Genomic DNA, 21677 nt, shown 5'->3' with positions numbered 1-21677 from the left:
CGTGCTAGCTGATCTCTCCCGACACACTTCAATCTCTCCCAGTTCACTCTGATCTCAACCCGTACTATCTGATCTCTCCTGGGACATTCCAGTGTACTGGGTGAATATAGGTCCCAGATATTGATATAAAGTGGGTGTACCATCACAAAACCACTTTCATAAAACCTAAAGGGATCACCATTAATAAACACAATAACCTTAGTTTTATTCAGGTTTACTTTCATACCAGTATGATTACAAAAACTTTCCAGTACATTTAACGTTCGTTGCAGTTGCGAACATATGTCAAACATTGCTGAGACATCATCAGTAATAGTCCTTCAGCAACCCATGCTAGGGGAATATGCTTGCCGTCAGAGGCGACTAACGGGATCGGATGGTCAGGCTCACTGACTTGGTTGATGTCATGATATCCCAATTGTGTGGGTCGAAGCTCATGTTATCAATCACACGAGACTAGTGGCCAAGACTCGATTATTTACAGACCCCCGTCATATAGGTTGATTATTGTAGAGTGCGGCGTTAAACAACAAACAAACAAACAAATACATCATTATTTGAGTCCGATAGCAACGTGAAACAAACAAACATCATCAGCAAACATGAGAGAAGACAAATCGTTCATAAAATATGCAGCAGTACTACCCTGACCACCCATAGTATTTTTTCTGAGACGAATGTTGGTTTCCAGATCTCAAGTGGAGTGTGAATGAGTGATTTTGTGATTTTACGCCGCTTTTAGCAATATTCCAGCAATATCACGGCGGGGGACACCAGAAATGGGCTTCACACATTGTACCAATGTAGGAACTCGAACCCGGGTCTTCGGCGTGACGAGCGAACGCTTTAACCTCTAAGCTACCCCACCGCCCCCAGCTCAAGTGGAGCTCAGTTATTCTATCGTTGGAACGTCCCCCATGCAATCGTTTGTGATGTCATGAACAATTATTGGAAAACGCACAATTTTCTTGATAATTTCTGGTTTATAGCGATGTTTCTATGTAGATTCTCACGCCATTATCAATTTGATAGGTGACTGCAACCAAGTGAGGAGAGTTATATCTGCAGAATATGTAGTAAGCAGATTAACATTTCCATCACATTATAGTTAACAAGTAGCATACAGATGACTCGCTGAAGTTGAATGTACAGAAAGAATAAAAAATAGCACACAGGTAATGAAGCCGGATGTACAGTAAGGATAATGAGTGAGTTTGGTTTAACGACGCTTTTAACAGTATTCCAGTTATATCGTGGCGTGTCAGCTTAATGTGGGAGGAAAGCCCGAAGTGATACAGGTCACAGACGTTTACCACTTCGGTGAAACCCACGAGCACGGGTATGGTGCTGACAAACCTAGAAACATAATCGCGGCGAACCGGGATTCGAACCCACAATCATAGGTTTCTGGCGTGCCCAAGGGACGCAACTCTGCACAGCGAATCGCGGCGCCTTAGACGACTGGGCCACCCGTGCCCCCTTTGACGGCATAAAGCCAGGTCTTCTTATTCACCGTATAACTTTTAAAAACTCTAGATTTTTGTACAAGACAAAAAACATTTAATTGTTCTTGGTGTTCTTAATTTAGGACCACACGGTATAAAGATTTTATACATGTAAATATAATGATCGTCACCAGGTCGCTAAAGTTTCAGTCAAATTCTGGTCCAGACTCGATTATTTACAGACCGCCGTCATATAGCTGGAATATTGCTGGGTGCGGCGTTAAACACACAAACTAACCAACAATCACTCATTACATTACAGATCCAGGATGTATTCCTTACACAATCACATCTTGGAGGCGTGATAATGTCCACTGCTGCAACATTCAGCATATCACACATCCCTCCCACAAATGTAACAATGCTTATATTTTAGATTTATCGCATTGCGCCATAGGAAGTTTCCATTCCTGTGAGCCAACATGTAGTCCCTCCTACTGTCGCCAAGGGGATAGTCCGGAGCCCAGGGAAAGAACGTCATATTGCGGCCATCATGAAATACCCAGTGCCCTTCATTTGCTGCGTCCGACCCATCGATGTAGTAACTGCAAGGCTTAGTGTCTGCAAATAAGAGTGTATCAGTATATTTAGTGCTTGACAGAAACACAATTGATACAGCATCAACTATTTGTGTATTGTTGAAATGAATATATGCTTGATTTTCTCGGCATATCAATCGCACATCCTTTTATGTTTTGATACATTTTGCATGCTACAATACTACTGCTTGTGATGTTTTGTTTGTCATACCAATGTTTATTCTGTAACCTTACATTTGCATTGATGTATTTATCCTATCCTGGTTGTTTACAATACAATAAAAGTTTGTTTGTTGGTATGTTGTTTAATGCCGCACGCAGCAATATTCCACGGTGTCAATTCATTTCAATATGGCTGCAATATTGCCGATGCGATGTAAAATTTTAACTCACTCACTCACTCACTCACTCCTTCACTCACTCGAGGGTGTCAATACAATAAAAGCGACAAAAACCCAGCCATTAGATGGAGTCCTCTGTCAATATTGTTTTCATAAAAAAACAGGTGTTAACCTCCTGAAAAGTCTATAATTGTATATCGTTTGACATGTCACTTGTACCATCTTCTTGGATCAAACAGTGCTTACATGTAGGCTGCCTTTCATGTAGGGTAGCCATACTTTAGAAGAGTGAGTGAGTGAGTGAGTATTTATAGTCACATCGGCAATATTGCAGCCGTGACTAAGGTAAATTTTACGTTAGGAAAACATCAGTTTAGACAACATTAAAACCTGTCATCAAAGGACAGTAAAATTACTAGACTTATCACCTATAGCTATTTTTAAAACTAGTATTTGATCCTAACAAGCTTTTACCAAACAGAACAATACAATGAAAAAACGGCCCATAGTTCACCAGCTATTGAATGTAGACCCTAGCAGGATTTACATCATACCTTCAGCCGCTGGCGATTATATGTAAGTTTAGCCGTCAATTAAAACTAACGACTATACTACTATTAAAATCGCAGTAGGCTTAAATTTACTTTGAACGATGTGGATCTTACGTATCCGCTCAGGGGGACAATCATTTTACAGTATTTAACCCCCTTCAAGGATACTGCAACAAACAATCTCAGTTGCTAATTTAATCTACCAATTTTAAAACATTCATATTTTATCATACGTATCAATCAAAAATTCTCAATCAACTCTATTTCCTTTAAAAAAAAATAATTAAACGAGAATCAATACTATTAAAAAGATCCTTAATGGATGATGCTTTGAAATATTTATCCCCTGTGATGGCAAAATAAATACAGTCAAGCAGGACATGCTTGACGGTGATTCTCCCTTCACAAGGGATACAAACTGGAGGATCCTCACTTTTCAATAAATATTCATGTTTGTGCCTGCTATAGCCAATCCGTCATCGTCGTATTATGACCTCATCAAATCTGGACTGACAACCCAAGTAGGTGTTTAATAGTTGGTTTCATTTCATGTAATTTACTAATACCTACTTGGGTGTCCCACTTCTTTTGCATCAGATCTCGGATGTAACATCTGATGAGAGGTTTGATGTCGGTGTATGTGAAACGAAGTGGCGTCACAGATTTGTTGAGTGCTGCTTTTGCAGCAGCATCAATCATTGTGTTCCCAGTGATTCCAACATGGCTGGGTAACCAACAAAAGACGATGTCGCATTGCCAGTAGCAAGATCATTAAACAATTCAATAATTTCTATTAAAAGTGGAAGTGTGGAAGACATAGCCTAGATGCAAGAAAAACAATCTGAAAAAATTATGAACTGTTTATGTTTAGATTGGCTGTTGATGTATTTGAGTGCAGTTAAAATAGCATTTGCTTCCGCTGTAAAAATAGAACAGTTATTTGGTTATCGGGATAAAATAGTCCTGGATCCAATGACAGTGGCGCTGGCAATAGCGTCCCCATCTTGGATCCATCTGTAAATATAGATTTGAGAGTATCATATGTGCTTCGTAATTCATGATATTGTTGTTGATAAATTAGTTAATTTGTGTCAGATTTCTTTAGTTTAGTGAATGTTAAGTCCGGCTCTGGTTTTAAAAACTGCCATGGTGGAGAAGAGAAAAGCTGAGTGGGGGCAATGTTTCCAAGTTTTATTTGCGCAGCAGAAATATGAGATTGTAGTCTTATTCCAAGAGGTGGAATAAGAGATAATTTTGTTTGGTAGAGATTTTCGTATAGAGTATTAAAAACACAGTCATAAGCTGGATTGGATTTCGAAGAACGTAATTTAGATACATATTGCAAAGATAATATAATGCGACGTTGTCGAAGGGACGGATCATCAGCTACCACATACAGACTTTGTATCGGCGAAGTTCTGAAGTTAGTGAGTGAGTGAGTATTCCAGTTATATCGCGGCGTGTCAGCTTAATGTGGGAGGAAAGCCCGTTTACCACTTCAGTGAAACCCACGAGCACGGGTATGTTGATGACAAACCTAGAAACATAATCGGGGCGAACCGGGATTCGAACCCACAATCATAGGTTTCTGGCGTGCCCAAGGGACGCAACTCTGCACAGCGAATCGCGGCGCCTTAGACGACTGGGCCACCTGTGCCCCCGCGAAGTTCTGAAGGTCCCAAGGCAAAGCCTCAGGCCTTGATGGTGAATAGGGTCTAGAATTTTTAAATTGCTTTTACAAGCTCTACCATAAATGATGGAGCCATAATCTAATTTGGAGCGGAAAAGTGCTCTGTATAGTTGAAGGAGGGTTTTCAGATCTCCTCCCCACTTAGAATTTGAGACAACTTTCAGTAAGTACAGGGCCTTCAGACACTTATTCTTCAAATATTTAATGTGAGGCAGAAAAGTCAAATGGTGATCGAAAACTATACCCAGAATTTGGCTTCTTTTACAACTTTAATAGGAGTGTTATCTAAAAACGTTCTGGATTTTTATGCGGTTTATATTTTCTACAAAAAGGAATGCAGTTTGTTTTAGATTTTTAGTATTTAAATCCGTTTTCCAAAGACCATTTCTGGATTTTATTTAAACATAGCTGCAGTTGCCTTTCGATTGTATGCATGGTTTTGCCACGACAGAAAATATTTAAATCATCCACAAAAGTGATCCATCAATTGAATCGTTTGAAACTTACGATAAGCTATTAATTTTAATGCTGAATAATGTGACAGACAAGATACTGCCTTGTTGGACACCATGATCCTGATCAGACAAGGTAGAACCCACGCGGACTTGAAATTGTCTGTCTGTTAAAAGGTTGGATATATAAACTAAGGCAAACGACCTCGCAGTACAAAGTTACGTAAATCTTTTGAAATACCATTTTTCCATGTAGTGTCATATGCTTTTTCTAGATCGAAAAAGATAGACACTACATGTTGTTTGTTTATTATGGCATTCTTTACTAATGATTCTAAACGCACTAAATGATCGATAGTACTTCTGTTCTTAGGGAAACCACTTTGTATATTTGTAATGAGATTATTTGTTTCTAAGTACCATATAAGTCGATTATTTATCATGCGTTCCATGGTTTTGCAAACGCAGCTTGTCAGTGAGATTGGTCGATTATTCGATGGATCTGTGTGATCACGTTCTGGTTTAGGTTTTGGAACACCAATGGCATTACGCCAAGACGGTGTAAATCGCCCTGATGTCCAAATTTCATAAAAGATATTTAACAGTGATTGTAAACATGATTCTGGTAAGTGATTCAGGAGTTGATAATGTATGTTATCAGCTCCAGTAGCAATATCGTGAGCCTGTCCGAGTGCAGTATGTAACTCATGAATAGACAATATTTCATTGTAATCTTCCACATTATCTGAATTAAAATTAATAGCTTTCTTTTCCTGCTGTTTTTGACATTTTTGAAATTGAGGCACATAATTGGAAGAGGAAGACTGTTTGGCCAAAGTTTCACCCAGTTTACTTGCAATATCAGATTGATCAGTTAACAACTCATTCCCATTCTTAAGATGGCGAATGCCAGATTTAGATCCCGTACCCTTGATTTTTTGGATCATGTTTCATACCTTGCGACATGGGCGTACGTGAATATATTTTTGACATGTAAGCTTGCCAAAACTTGCGTTTATTTTGCTTAAACGTACGCCGTGCTTTGGCATTTGCAATTTTGAATTTATTTAAATTATGTACAAAAGGATGGTGACGGAAAAAATGTTCAGCTTTTTCCCTTGCCTTCCTATTGTTTGCAAGTATCCTTAAACCATGGTTTAAAGATGTGTGGATTTGCAGAGGATTTGTGAATGCATTCATCAGCTATATTATTAAGTTCATCAGAGAACACTTTTATTGAATCAGGAACATCAATAAAACGATTAGGATGTAATTTGCTCGTACAGAGTAACTCGAATAAAGGCTAGTTAGCTTTAGTGGAATTCAATCTTGATGATGGTGGAACATCAGATGGAGTTATTGTTTAAAGAATCGTCGTAAAATGATCACAAAGATCGTCGTGGACTGACCATTCGAATAAATGTAGAAGCTCAGAGTTGATAAGTGATAGATTAAGAGATGAATAGTAGCCTGTACCTGCATGTAAATAGGTAAATAGTTATCCTTAAAAATGCATAAAGCATTGTCAGAAATGAAATCTTCTAATGTTTTCCTTTTACGGTTTGAATCAGCACTACCCCAAAGTGGATTATGTCCATTTAAATCGCCCATAATGACACAGGGCTTGGGGAGCTGGTCATAGAGTGCCATAGAGCGCCTGAAGAATTTCCAAATGGTATTAGGGACTGTCATTTACCATTCTTATAGCAGGTTTTGAGGACTACCTAAGCATGTTTGGGTTTGTAGGAATCCATAGCCAAGCTATCAGGCTATAGCAGGCTTTGAGGACTTCATAGCTGATCAGATATATATTCACAAGAATCAGATTCATGCCATTTTCATTCCATTTTAACGCTAGGCCTAATCTATGATATCAATACTAGTATTCAGAGACCTGATTTTATAAATACGTGATTTCACTAAAATACGTGATCTCACTAAAATCCTTCCATCTTTAAGAACAAAACATAAATTTGACCATTTGTCGACTCTCAAATTTTACCAGAGTGTCCACTGAGTGCATTAAGGGTCAACATATGGGGGTGTCTGGCGGGCCTTATGCAGAGGAAGATTTGTCTGGCGTGGCCCATTCTGTACTCTGTGAGATGAACCAGTTCATTTACACTTACTTTCATGTGGTACCTCCAATGTTTGATCAAGCCCTTGAATGGCCCCTTCTTTTGGGGGGCCAGGGGCCGCACGCAGCAGGGGCTCCCCGGCAGACATCCATATATGAATATGTTGGGTTACACAGTTAATGTTCCTGTGTTCGGATATTGGTACCTTGTTCGTTTGACCAAAGTGCTCTGGGCTGCTGCTCTATATTACCTCCATTTCCAGAGGTCCAAAAGTATTATGTACCTCTAGAGGGGTTGTAGTAGGAGAAGGCACCTCAAGTGCTGGAGAGCCCTTGCCCTTCTCCTCATTTGCTTTTTTTGTTTGTTGGACCTTTACCTTGACAATCGTCAATGTTATTAATAGATTCTGATTCTAATTGTTTCGTTGCTGTAGGTTCAGATGAAGGACTCTGTTTTGGAAGCAGATGTTGCTAGCAAGGGGCTATTTTGAGACATCTGGATGGAATCGTCTAGTGTAATCTGAGTATCCTTGACCCAAGAGATAACAGTTTGAGTGCAGGTGTGGATACTTTTACAACTGGAGTTGGAGCAGACACGGCAGCTGAAATGTTTTGGTGTAAGGTGTTTGGGATGGAAGAAATCATATTTTGGCTTCTATGAAATATTGTTGGTACATTTGATTTTCATTACTTTTGATTCACGATCAAAGACAGGACAGGATTTTGATGAGAACAAGTGCTGTCCATCGCAGTTGGCACATTTGATGTCATTTGTGTAATTCTCTGAACTCTTATGAGTTCCATTGCAATGAAAGCATCATGTCCTGGGAGTGCAAAATTTGGCTTCATGGCCGAACTTTTGGCATTTGTAACACAAGGGTGGATTGGGGACATAACCTCCACTCCAATGTTAAAATATCCAGCTTTAATGTTTTTGGGGATAGCAGAGAGGGAAAAAGTAAAAAGGTACGTTTGAGTGTTGACAATACTTCCATCCTGTGTTTTTCTGGTAAAACGATAAACTGAGGTAACGTAACACCTTGGTTTGACCATTCATGAGCTATTTCATCCTCTGTCATGTCTGCGAGACAGCGAGCACGATCTCGGACAATACCTTTGCTGGAATTAAGTGATTTGTGTGCAGAAACAACAACCTTTGTGTTAACAAATTGCTGGATACTCAGCAGATTAACAGATTGTTGCTTCCGATCACACTCAACAAGGAATGAACCAGAACGAAGACGGGTAACGTTCTTTATTTCCCCACAGATGCTTTGAATTCCCTTAGAAATAACAAACAGATTAAGTTTGAGAGGATTGTCATCAGCGGATGCGATGACATTGAACCTTGGCCAAGAATCAGCAACTTGTGAAGGCACATCTTCATCAGATGAAAGAGAATCTACATTCCGACGTTTGTATGCTATTGATGAACCAGAGTGTAGATTTAAAGACATGGTGAGATAATATGTTTCAGCATCCCTGCTCCCCACCCGCCATCGAGTGTCCACAAGGACGGTGCTACAGTGGAAGCCAGGCTGCAACACCAGGGCTACAGGTGTGGTATACTCCAGCAAATACAACACGAATAGCTACATTTGTCTACTAAAAGAAATGTCCAGTTGGTTCGGCACATGACAGAACATTGGAGACATGTAGAATTCGGAGGTTGACATCACCAGATTGGCCGATGAGCCAGCGCCTTCTGGTATAGGACTCCAGGCAATATTTACCTATAAGTATATTATCATATTTCATCAAAAAATGGTTTGATTTATATTTCTGAGGTGACACTTTTCAATGCACAGGGCATGGCGTGACCAGTCGATTGATTGAATCGGAATTAATACTATCAGTCTCGATGAAGTATGGGTCAATTTGGCCTTTGATCTTTCTTCTGACCATGGCTTCATTGACGTCTTTGGAATGCTGGAAACAGGCTCAAAACATTGACGTTGGCAGTTCGTTGGTTAGAAAGACTGCTAACGTCTTTCTTTTATTTGTCACCACATCCATATGGCATTGCTAAGTTCAACCGTCCAATCTTAGTTACTTATTGTTGTGTTTCTCATCTCTCGTGCATTCAAATTTCCCTCCCGCCGAAAGAATTTAAATATTTTTATATTCCCGAATTATCAACCGTCTGTCTGTTTTTGTATTCCTCTTTTTGAAAAATATAATGTTACACAACTAAAATCTGTTTTGAATGTGATACAGGAATCACTTTTATTATAGGTCACATATGACACGGGGAGCCGTCCTGATGTTTGAGAGTCAGTGAGTATGGTCTTACGTCGCTTTTAGCAATATCCCAGCAATATCACGGCGGGGGACAGCAGAAATGGGCTTCACACATGGTACCCATGTCGGGAATCGAACCCGTGTTTTCAGCGTGACGAGCGAACGCTTTAACCACTAGGCTACCCGACCGCCCCTGATGATGTACGAGAAGTACATAGCATACAAATCTGCGACAGTGGCAATCACACAGACAGGCCACAGTTTGTGGTTGGTGCAACCTTGGTTGTTAAAATAGAAATAACTTAACCCATTCGATCCCAGCCAGCTATCATCCAAACATGCCCATGACATAGTCGGAATCGTACAATCGACTCTGCTTTGTGCAGATATTACTATTGGATATGGAAAGGGTTTTGTCACTTTATTTACAACAACTTTTGAAAACCTCCTGACCTTCTGATAATGTGACAATATGTGAAATGCTAGACTTCCTCCTATATTACATCTTTGAGGCATTTGGGGTCATCACATTTGGGTAAGAAACGTACATCGATATGGGCACAATTGTGCTTCCCTCGTTACTGATCTGTTTCTCTATCCACTTGGATCGGAATTTCTGGTCGGATTGGCAAAATCAAAACACGGGTATTAGGCCAAGAAGTTCAACTTAAGATATCGTTCAACGATAGTAGATTTCCTTACACAGATTTATGACAAAGGGATGACTTCAACTTTACAATAGTCAATATTCCCATCATGTCGGGCAGCACCAGAATTTGGTGTCTACATTTCACAAAGTATGCGGTACAATTGACCATGCCCTTTCTTTTCAGATTTCAAAGAGCGTCATACGACTCTTGCTCAGAAAAAAATATTTTAGATATGTTTCCGTGTCTGTTCTAGTTAACACTGGACTTTTGGCGAACACCTATTGTCATCACTATAAGATAGGGATTCATAAACACATGCTTATGAGTGAGTTACGCCACTTTGAGCATTATTCCAGTTGTATCATGACGTGTCACCTTAATGTGGGAGGAAGGGCGGGTATTGTGCTGACAAACCTTAAAACATCGGGATACGAACCCAACGATTCTAGGTTTTTGGCGTGCCCAAGGAACGCAATTCTGCACAGCAAATTGCGGCGCCTCAAACATCTTCCCAAGGCAAGAGAGTCCAATTTCCACCCTTGCCAAACTTTGCTGGATTGCCTGGGCTTGATCGTAGCTCCACGAGTGGCTATTATGAGTTATGTCCCTTCTATGCCTCTCCTATAGACCAATCAGATTTCTACTCTCGTATCACTTGCATTTGCTTCAAATGGCGGCGCCCAGTCAAGACGATCTGATCGATAATCAAGATCTATATTCTGATAAAACGGGTCTTACATTGCGAAGAGAATCAAATCATTTGAGCACTATGATTAAAGACATGAGAAGATTTGGAAAATATCAGTTCACAACGAGTTGGCGGTGCACATGCTTTGGAAATCCTGCAATTGACCGAAATCTGCATGACAGTTTGTCAACCGGATTTCGATTTCATTGCGTGATTTTGATTGGAATGTGCATCGACTCGTTAGTCCAGCCAAAATATAACATCATAATACAAGCCTAGTTCTGCAAGGGGGGAAACTGGACTTTTATAGTCAGTTAACTCTCTTGCCTCTGAAAGATGCGCCTCAGACGACTAAGCTACCCGTGCCAACACATGCTTATGAAAAAATCAGAATTGTACAATAGACAACATGTATTTCTAATGATTTCAGATAGATTTCTGTCGCTTTTATTAAAAACAAAAATCATCCCTGAATGTTTTTAAAACTAATGTTTAATGCTAGGACGATATAAATAGTTACAAAATAAGGATACTTATTAAGCGGATGTAAAAGTATCTACACAGGTGAGGTGAGCTGAAATGGGTTTTAACGTCGCGTCAAAGATTATTGCACGTGTGTCTGTGTGTGTCTGTATGTGTCTGTGTGTATCTGTGCGTGTGTGTGCCTGCTTGTACTAGACTGATGCCGATTTATAGTGCTAGCCCACTGAGATACCATGCTGCAGTTTAACATGAATACCCCACTCAGACACAGTATACTGACTCCGAGCCGACCAGTCCTTGTTTTAGCCCCTTTATGCTGAACGCCAGACAGGGTAACAACAAGTACCATCTTTTAACGTCTTTTGGTATGACGCCGTCAGGGATCGAATCCCAGACCTTCCGCTCTCTGGGCGGACGCACTATCACTAGACCAAGGAGGCGGTCGTATCTACACAGAATGAAATTAGACACAGTGAGCGACAAAAGCATTGTCGTCATTGTCAGCATTAATTCATTTCAGTCATTGCACATGTGTAGCCACAAGGGGGCGTCATGGTCAGTACCTGGCCACCCCACCTCTTGCAACCGTCACTGCTCGACACCTCCTTGGCACAGATTGCACAAGTCGTCGGATGTTTTCGTGGGGAATTCTTCGCCATTCATCCTGTAAGGCGTTGGCGATTTGTGCCAGTGTGTGGGGACGCTGGTGACGTTGACGGACGCGTCGATCAAGTTCGTCAAACAAATGTTCAATCGTGTTGGGATCAGGCGATTTGGACGGCCATGGAAGGACATTGATGTTCTCATTAACAAGGAATTTAACTGTTGCACGTGCTGTGTTGGGTCGAGCGTTGTCATGTTGGCGTCCAAAGTTGGGAGGAGGTGAGGACGAAGAATCGGTTTGCTGTAAGATTGCCCTGGACAACCACTAACTGTGGTCCAACCTTGAGGATATGACTCCCCACACCATGACACTCCCTCCACCAAATCGGTCCACCTGTCGAACGCAGTTCGGCGCAAAACGTTCATGTCGACGTTGGTATTCACGTTGTCTTCCATCCCGTCATTGAAGAAGAAAACGTGACTCATCGCTGAACCAAACGCGTCGCCAGTTCCTGAGATCCCATGCCTGCACTCTGTTGCACCACCGGACACGTTGTTGATGGTGTAGAGGTCGCAAGACAGGTCCAACTTTAGGTCGTCTCGCTCGAATTCCCACTTCCCTCAGTCGATTTCTGATTGTTTGGTCAGAAATTCTTCGTATACCAGGCACTTGTTCAGCAGTGTCCATTGCTGTTGCATATCGATTCCGAAGGTGATGCAACCGGATGTACCGATCCTGAGCAGGGGTGGTCACTCTTGGTCTTCCACTTCTGGGATGATCTTGAGTCGAATGAGTGCGGGTATATCGATCCCATAGTCGAGATATTGTGCTTTGGTGAACGCTGAAGTGTCTTGCAACGGCAGACTGGGACTCCCCTGCTTCCAAACGTCCAATGGCGATTGTGGTCAGCTGCAGTCAATCTTGTCATTTTTCGATTTCCGTTCACGTCAGAAAATTTGTAATGAATGAACTGATGAATTTTGTACGGTCTTTTATAGTCAGTGTCTCTACTCTTGTTTGCATGTGCATTGTGCTGAAGACTTTTTCTGAAAGCAATTTCTGTGCATCCTTTGTATTTTTGCTGATAAACGTTTACAACAAAAACCATTTTGAGATGTGTTTGCGCGCAATGCACAACAAACATGACATGATTAACAGGTATCAAACATAAGCATTGTGTTTATTACGATTGCTGGGAAAAAATTCTAATTGGAATTCTCAAAACACCTATGCGTTTCTTTTTATAGTGTATATCAGTCTGATAGAAGTCTTTGTGTAAACGTGCATACAACAGTATGAGTAAAATATACACACCTGATGACGAGGTGATCTGCTTGACTAAGTGGTTCTGCTTGTCCTCACTGTCAATGACAACAAGGTGTTCTCCTCTGGATTTACAGATAGCTAGGCCATCGTCATACAAGATCGTCTCAGGATGAAGCTGGTAACAGAAGTTGAGGAGGCGGTTGTGGACGTAGCCAGATGGACAATCACCTGAGACAGACAAGGGCACTGATCATCGTTATGTAAGAAAGCGAATCCTGGAAATATGATACCATCGTGACTGGTTACAGAATGTCAAAAACGTTTTAGGAAACAGATATGTATCACAACTGTATTGATGATAAGTAAAAATATAATAGTGAGTGAGTATGGTTTTACGCCGCTTTTAGCAATATTCCAGCAATATCACGGCGGGGGACACCAGAAATGGGCTTCACATATTGTACCCATGTCGGGAATCGAACCCGGGACTTCGGCGTGACGAGCGAACGCTTTAACCACTAGGCTACCCGACCGCCCCTACAAATATAATAGTATGATAGTACTGTCTGCCATTTATTAAGTGTAGCCCACAGTGAACACAACGTTATGGCACTGACTGGGCACGAACATTTCAGACTGATTGATAAGACGATTTCTAAGACGATGGATCCCTATTACGAAGGAAGGTCACATGAATGAAGCAAATTTTAGCAAGCACGTTTTTTGTCAAACAGACTGATTTAACAGGACATATACCTAAAGAATGTATATTGCTATGGCATTGCTGGACGTCACAGCATAGTTCACCACGCGTGAAGAGCAACCTCCCCATGGTGAGTGCTGGGTAACGCTAATAGCTCTTCCCCTGAGTGGACCTGGGGCAGAATTTGTCCATAACATCCCACTGCTGGTCATAAAAGGCGACCAAATTGGGCAACCTGTTTGCCATGGGTTGCGCCCCTGTGTCGGTTGAGGACGGTATTCTGGTGGTTGAGGGCACTGGAGCCAGCAACCAGTGTTCCTTACTTCACCTAGACGGGTGGTAGAATGGGTCCGATTCTATCGATCAGCTGGTCACGCCTTACCCTGTGCATGGAAGTTTGATTTCCAAAACATGTTCATCATAACAATGATATTTGCAATATGCAAAAAAAATAATTTTGATGTTATAAATTTTGCCAAGAGTCCTATGCCTAGAAGGTGGTGGCTCATGGGCTAATCTGGTTATAAAGACCTCTGAATTCTGTGCTCTTAGGAACTGCCTCATGGGCCGAACCAGCCTGCCCTTTTTTCTTTAAGATATCATTGCTTAAATCATCTTTGAGATATCATTTCTGGAGTATGACACCTTTGTAACCCTGATGTTTGCAGACTGGCAACATTGTACTTGTCACTCCTTGGCGGGTTGGGAGTAGGGGTGTTGAATTTTATTATTACACCATGTCTCTACAAACACAATCTGGTTCATCAAAGAATAACGAACGCAGACACATTGACTGCATTTCGTCTGACGATGAAGCTGCCGCTCCAAATACTGTTTCTTGGCCTCGGTTTATAGTCATTGCATCTGCTGATGGCAATCCATTTAAATTAAACCCATTTGCAATCCAAGGGCATTGAAAGTAACTGCAGAGTAGTAAAACATGTCACACGCCTTCGTAGCTGTTGAATGTGCACACAGACACAGACTCAAAATCTTCATAGCTCTTCAAAATCTGGACGGACAACCCAAGTAGGTATAACCAATATTTGCTTTTATTGCATGTAATTTTTTTATACCCATTTGGGTGTCCCACTTCTTCTGCATTAGATCTCTGATGTAACATCTAATGACAGGTTTATAATCACTGTATGGTATAAGAAGTGGTGTCACAGATTTCTTGAGTGCTGCCTTAGCATCAGCATCAGCCAAAGTGTTACCAACGATCTCAACATGGCTGGGTAACCAACATAAGACGATGTTGTATTGGCCAGTTGCAAGATTATTGTGTAATTCGATTATTTCAAGTAAAATTGGATGCTGACACGACAAATTTGTTATTGCTTGAAGACAGAACAACGAGTCTGAAAAAATAATAAATTCCTTATGTTTAGACTGGCTATTGATATAGTTTAGAGCAGCTAATATGGCCATTGATTCTGCTGTAAAATTGAAGAGTCATCTGTTTATCTAGTTGATATAGTTCTGGATCCAATAATGGTGGCGCTGGCAACAGCGCCTCCATCCTTGGATCCATCTGTAAGTATTTATTTGTAAGTGTTATATTCGCTTCTTAACTTATTGTATTCTTGTTGATACTGTAGTTGATTAGTGTCAGATTTGTTTAGTTTAGATAATGTAAGATCCACCTGTAGCTTAACCAATTGCCAATGAGGAGAAGAAAGCAGGCGGAAAGGAGATATATTTTCAAGTTAAATTTTGGCAGCAGAAATGAAAGGTTTAATTCTGATTCCAAGTGGTGGAATAAGGGATGACTTTTTTATTGAAAAGATCCTCATAAAGAGGATTAAAAACGCAGTGGTAAGCTGGATTAGACTTATTTGAATATAATTTAGTTATGTATTGTAAAGATAGTTTTATGCAGCGCTGTTCAAATGAAGGTTCTTCAGCCTCAAACTGTCATTAGGAGATGTTCTAAAAGATCCAAGACAGTCTTAGACCTTGATGGTGGATGGAATCTAAAAGTTTAAGATTGCTTTACAGGCTCCACCATAGATGATGGAGCCATAGTCGAGTTTAGAACGGACAAATGATCTATATTAGTGAAGGAGGGTCGTCTGATCTCCTCCCCACTTGGAATTAGAAACGACATTTAGTAAATCTAGTGCCTTCTGACATTTAGCTTTCAATATTTAATATTTTTAATATGTGGTAAGAAAGTAAGGTGATGATAAAAAATTATTCCAAAAAATGTAGCTTCTTTTACTACTTTAATTGGAGTTCCAGCCAGATGTAATTCTGGTTCACTATGTGGTTTATATTTTCGACAGAAATGGATCAATCTCATCAAAATCAGACCTTAGTTCTCGCTACCGCTAAACAAAGATCTGAAGACATCCCATGAGGGGTCACGTCAGAACGCCCTTTCATCTGACCAATCAGAGCGTCGCTTACCAGATTGTGAAAGTGACAGTCAGAATGTGATTTCTAATCATACAACCTCGAAAACCTCAACACGGGAGTATTCCGAACGATAGCTACGGTTTTAACGACTGAATGCATACAATCTAGACCATCTGTTAGCCATTCAAGAATGTTCTTTTGTTCAGGTTTCAAATTTGTAATCAAGAATTTGTCAAAATATGTTTCGAAGCAAAGCCGCCAATTTGAAATTAGTGCCGTAAAGCACGAGAACGCTGCCTTCTGATGGGTCATTCCATTGGTCGATCTGACGTGACCCGTAATGGGATGTCATCAAATATTTGTTTAGGGATAGCAAGAACTAAGATCTGATTTTGAATGAGATTGGAAATGGATACAATTAGTTTTAGATTTAGAAAACTTAAAGCCGTTCTGCTCTGCCCAAACATTGACTTTATTCAAACAAAGTTGCAACTGTCTTTTAATCGTGCGCATATTTTTACCTTGACATGATACATTCAGATCGTCAACAAATAACGACCCATCAACAGAGTCATTCAAAACCTTAGCTAAACTATTAATCTTTATGCTAAACAACGTAACTGATAATATGCTACCTATTGGCACACCTTGATCTTGATCGAATTCAGACAAGATGGATCCATCACGTACCTGGAAATGCCTATCTGTTAAAAACTGTGATATAAAATTAGGCAAACGACCTCTCAACCCCATCTCATTAAGATCCTTTAAAATTCCATGTTTCCAGGTCGTATCATACGTTTACTAAATCGGAAAATATAGATAAGGTGTGTTGTTTATTGATGATAGCATTTTTAACAAATGATTCTAATCTAACCAAATGGTCAATAGTACTTCTATTTTTCGTAAAACCGCATTGAATATTTGTTTTAAGATTATTTGTTTCTAAGTACCATATCAATAATCTATTATTGACCATTCTTTCCATGGTCTTACAAACACAGCTAGTAAGCAATATTGGTCTCTTATTTTAAGGATCAATGTGATCCGGGGCAGGTTTTCGTATTGGAATAATAACAGCATTCCGCCATGACGAAGGGAAATTGCCAATTGTCCATATATTATCAAATATATTTAATAGTGTTTCTATACAGGAGTTGGGTAAATGTTTAAGTAACTGATAGTGGATATTATCAGCACCTGTAGCAGTGTCATGAGCTTGTCCCAAGGCAGTATTTAGCTCATGAATGGAAAAAAACTTCATTATAATCTTCACCATTCAGAGTCATTGTCAGACCCATCCATGTCTTCAAGTGATCCAAACTTATTGAATATCTTGATTGGATTTTCTGATCCCTTTGGGACTCTGCCACTTTGATAGGTCTTTGAAGGTCTAGGTTTCAGTTTGCTTTTAACACTTTGTTTTACATTTGTATGAGAAATATGTTGTAAAGCTTACGGAGGTGACGATTGTTCCTTTGTTGAATCCTGATCGCAAGATGACTCAGGCTGAATTGGAGATGTGTTTGGAAGTGAATCTTCAGTTTGTGTGGACTGTTCCGTTTTTACACATGTCAAATTGGTTTGACAAGTAATTGAGGATATGGTGACTGGCGGATTGGTTACTTTAGTGTGTGTGTGTGTGTGTGATTCAGGGGGTGTTCTGGTGATGGAAGCGTAGGATTCTTTTGGTTCAGTGGTTTGGACAAGTTTTTTTGCATCTGCAAAACTAATGTTTCTTTTGAATTTTATTTTGTTTATTTCCAGTTGCTCTTTCTACACGGGGGCAAGTGTTAACACCATGTCCGAACTTCTGGCATGTTATTGTATGGGAATGTATGCTCAACAACAGAAGTTCCTGTGACACCAATATTTTAGTGTATTTTTCAAACAAGTAAAGTTGTTTTTTTTCAATATTGTAGCACATGTATGGAATCAAGTCACATAAACGCAACTGCCATATAAAAGCATCCATTCCATGCAAAAGTTGACTTTTATACAAGCCCCATGCATTTCACTACCCAAGAATGGGTATAAAAACATGTCCGTTAACGCATATTCCATATGCATTGTTTAGCATCGTGCTGACAACAACCACTCAGAAATACGACAAAATTACGCAATTATTCAACATTACGAAATGCCACGCCTGTCCGAAAATGAGCCTCTGGGAGCCATTGGTATGCTTGAAGCAGGATCCAGTTAATGTCATGTTGCAAGACAATTTAATGTCCACAGAAACACCAGGATTCCCGCAAGACAGGGGACCCGTTTGATAGTGGTAGAGGGAAATGGACGGCGCTATTGCGACGAGATCATCTGCCGTGTTGTTCTACCGTTTTTGCATCGTCATGGCCCAAGCATTACCTTTCATCATGACAAAGCCCGGCCTCATATTGCTCGACTTGTTCAGGATTCTCTTCAGAACAACGTGAATGTCATCCCTTGGCCGGCTCGCTCCCCTGATCTCTCACCAATCGAGCACATGTGGGATGAGATGGTTCGGCGCCTTCGACGTCAACCACGTGTTCCACAGACACTCCAGGAACTTCGAAACATGCCTAGAAGATATGGACAGATATCCCACAGGACTTTGTGCCACGCCTGGTCCATTCCATGAGACGAAGATGTGCACCGCAACCAGAGGTGGATACACACGCTATTGATTTGTAAATTGACATTTTGGCAAGTTCATGTTTTTTTTATGAAATGCACGCATTTTCTGTCAGTATGGCAAATTAAACCATTTGAACACTTATAGGAGTCTTTCATCTGATGCAAACCGAAATTATTTCAGATTTGGTTAAAATCATAACTTTGCATTAAAACTTATTCAATGTCTCAGGAACTTTTGTTGTTCAGTATATGTCATATAAGCATACACTTATACTCCAAATCGCTGAATTACATAATGATCTTGCCACGAGCCAATACGACATCGTATTATGCTGGTTTCCGAGCCATGTTGGAATCATTGGTGACACAATGGCCGATGCTGCTGCAAAAACAGCACTCAACAAATCTGTGACACCACTTCTGATCCCATACAATGATTATAAGCCAGTTATTAGATGTTACCAACCAACTATCGGTTATACCTACTTGGGTTGACAGTCCAGATTTGAAGAGGTCATAATGCGACGATGTCGTATTGGCCATAGCAGGTACACACAAGAATATTTACTGAAAGGTGAGGATCCTCCATTTTGTATCCCTTGTGCTGAAAATATCACTGACAAGCATGTCCTGTTTGACTGTATTGATTTTTCATCTATCCCACAGGACTTTGTGCCACGCCTGGTCCATTCCATGAGACGAAGATGTACACCGCAACCAGAGGTGGATACACACGCTATTGATTTGTAAATTGACATTTTGGCAAGTTCATGTTTTTTTATGAAATGCACGCATTTTCTGTCAGTATGGCAAATTAAACCATTTGAACACTTATAGGAGTCTTTCATCTGATGCAAACCGAAATTATTTCAGATTTGGTTAAAATCATAACTTTGCATTAAAACTTATTCAATGTCTCAGGAACTTTTGTTGTTCAGTATATGTCATATAAGCATACACTTATACTCCAAATCGCTGAATTACATAATGATCTTGCCACGAGCCAATACGACATCGTATTATGCTGGTTTCCGAGCCATGTTGGAATCATTGGTGACACAATGGCCGATGCTGCTGCAAAAGCAGCACTCAACAAATCTGTGACACCACTTCTGATCCCATACAATGATTATAAGCCAGTTATTAGATGTTACCAACCAACTATCGGTTATACCTACTTGGGTTGACAGTCCAGATTTGAAGAGGTCATAATGCGACGATGTCGTATTGGCCATAGCAGGTACACACAAGAATATTTATTGAAAGGTGAGGATCCTCCATTTTGTATCCCTTGTGCTGAAAATATCACTGACAAGCATGTCCTGTTTGACTGTATTGAAGTGTCATCTATAAAGGATCTTTTTAATGAAATACATGCTCATTTAATTATCGTTTTTATAAAGGAAATAGAATTATTTAATAAATTTTGATGTAGAAAGTAATGTATTTTATAAATTGGTATTATATAATTTTAACTGAGATAGTTAGTGGCAATATCCTCGAAGGGGGTTGAAGTATTATTAAAATTATAGTCCCTCTGAAAGGGTATGTAAGCCCACATAAATCAAAGTATTTTTATGTCTACCAGTGTTTTTTTCGTAGAATATTTGTATGTTTTAAATCTCCGGCTAAACCCTGTCAATAATCACCAGCTATTAAAGGGATGGTATAAATTCTGCTGGGGTCCATGCATATAGCCAACTTTGAAAGCCCAATTCGATCTGTTGTAATGTTATGAATAGTCATATTTTATGGTTATATACTAGTATTAAACATATGTCTGTGATAATCTCCTTGTTGTCCTTCATCTACAGGACTTTATACAGTTTACATATATATTATGAAGGTCAAATTTTGTCTCGTCACGATATGGCTGAAATATTGCCGATGTGACGTTATATAGGAACTCACTCCCTCACTCATAGCATAGTTCATACCATCAATGTTGCTCTGGATTCAATAAAGTACATGTTGTATTTTCGCCCACACCTCAATGAAATAATGAATATATCCTCACCTGTTGTGACGCTGTAGTACACTGTACCCGTCTCCTGTTCTCCGTCCTGCGGCGACATGAACAACACGTCGTGGAGCTGACACCGCCGGTGTTGCCGTCTGTAGAATACAGACACACACGCCTCATTCTGGAGACAGAGATCAACGCATCGGACGCCACTAAGTACGTTTGAAAATTCAATTAGGATATTCATAGTTACTAAAACGTCTGCCATATTTGTGCTTTTAGTTCCTCGTCCAGTTCCAATATAGGCTGATGTGTAGGAACCCGTTAGAAGGATTATCAGAGCTACCAGCATCTTTCTCGCACTCATCAACAACTGAAGTCACTGTCATCTAAAGACCTATTCAAGGCATATGTACAGATGTCGCTGATGTACTTATCGATTCAATGCAAATGAATATGAGAATGTACTTAAAAGGTATTATATTATCTGAGGAGACAAGAGTGTTTTTTCGCGCTCATTAACTAATGAATTGTTCAAACTGAATACACTTTAGGTAAATATTTACAATATGAACATATGTTTGTGCAATCACCAAGGGAGACGTGCACGTGTCGTGGTTTCACTTATGGATTCAATGCAGATTAAAGTGATGGGAATGTATTGAAAAGGAGATGTGGTTTATCTGGTGCTTGTCTGTGTATTGTTAAGCCATATGTATTGAAGTGTCTTTAAGATTTAGAGATCTATTTGCAGTTTTTTACAAGTATAATCAATACAAAGCGTCGACTTAACAGAATAATCAATCGGATATTTGACGAAACAAATCCCATGGGGCGTAAGATGCAAACTGATCATTAAACTGATAATAGTTAACATGTGGGACAACTAGTGCCACTGACATTGGGGATCTTTGATACTGTAAACTCATCATGTATTCTCTTGTATT

At 40.0% G+C, this 21677-nt stretch overlaps 1 protein-coding gene across 1 annotated transcript; it reads right to left on the bottom strand.

Annotated features, from left to right (window-relative positions):
• Positions 1–1397: 1397 nt before the first annotated feature.
• LOC124124073 (perlucin-like) lies at positions 1398–21087 on the bottom strand. The gene is made up of 3 exons (XM_046487193.2): positions 20785–21087; positions 13136–13315; positions 1398–2066 (listed from the first exon to the last, which is right to left on the bottom strand). The coding sequence occupies exons 1-3, from the start codon at positions 21080–21082 to the stop codon at positions 1840–1842; spliced, it is 705 nt and encodes a 234-aa protein (XP_046343149.2). The 5' UTR covers positions 21083–21087; the 3' UTR covers positions 1398–1839.
• Positions 21088–21677: the final 590 nt, after the last annotated feature.

This window comes from Haliotis rufescens, unplaced genomic scaffold, assembly GCF_023055435.1.
Source record: "Haliotis rufescens isolate VD_foot unplaced genomic scaffold, xgHalRufe1.0.p SCAF_76, whole genome shotgun sequence".
Classification (NCBI taxonomy): Eukaryota; Metazoa; Mollusca; class Gastropoda; order Lepetellida; family Haliotidae; genus Haliotis; species Haliotis rufescens.
Note: the sequence above shows the minus strand (reverse complement) of the source record. Positions and strands in the feature narration are given on the sequence as shown.

Coding starts and splice junctions, on each gene's coding strand:
- LOC124124073 (XM_046487193.2), bottom strand. CDS start 21,082: ATGCTGGTAGCTCTGATAATCCTTCTAACGGGTTCCTACACATCAGCC. Junction 13,316..20,784: donor GTACTACAGCGTCACAACAG/GTGAGGATATAT, acceptor TGTCTGTCTCAG/GTGATTGTCCATCTGGCTAC. Junction 2,067..13,135: donor GCAGATCACCTCGTCATCAG/GTGTGTATATTT, acceptor TCTTATTTGCAG/ACACTAAGCCTTGCAGTTAC.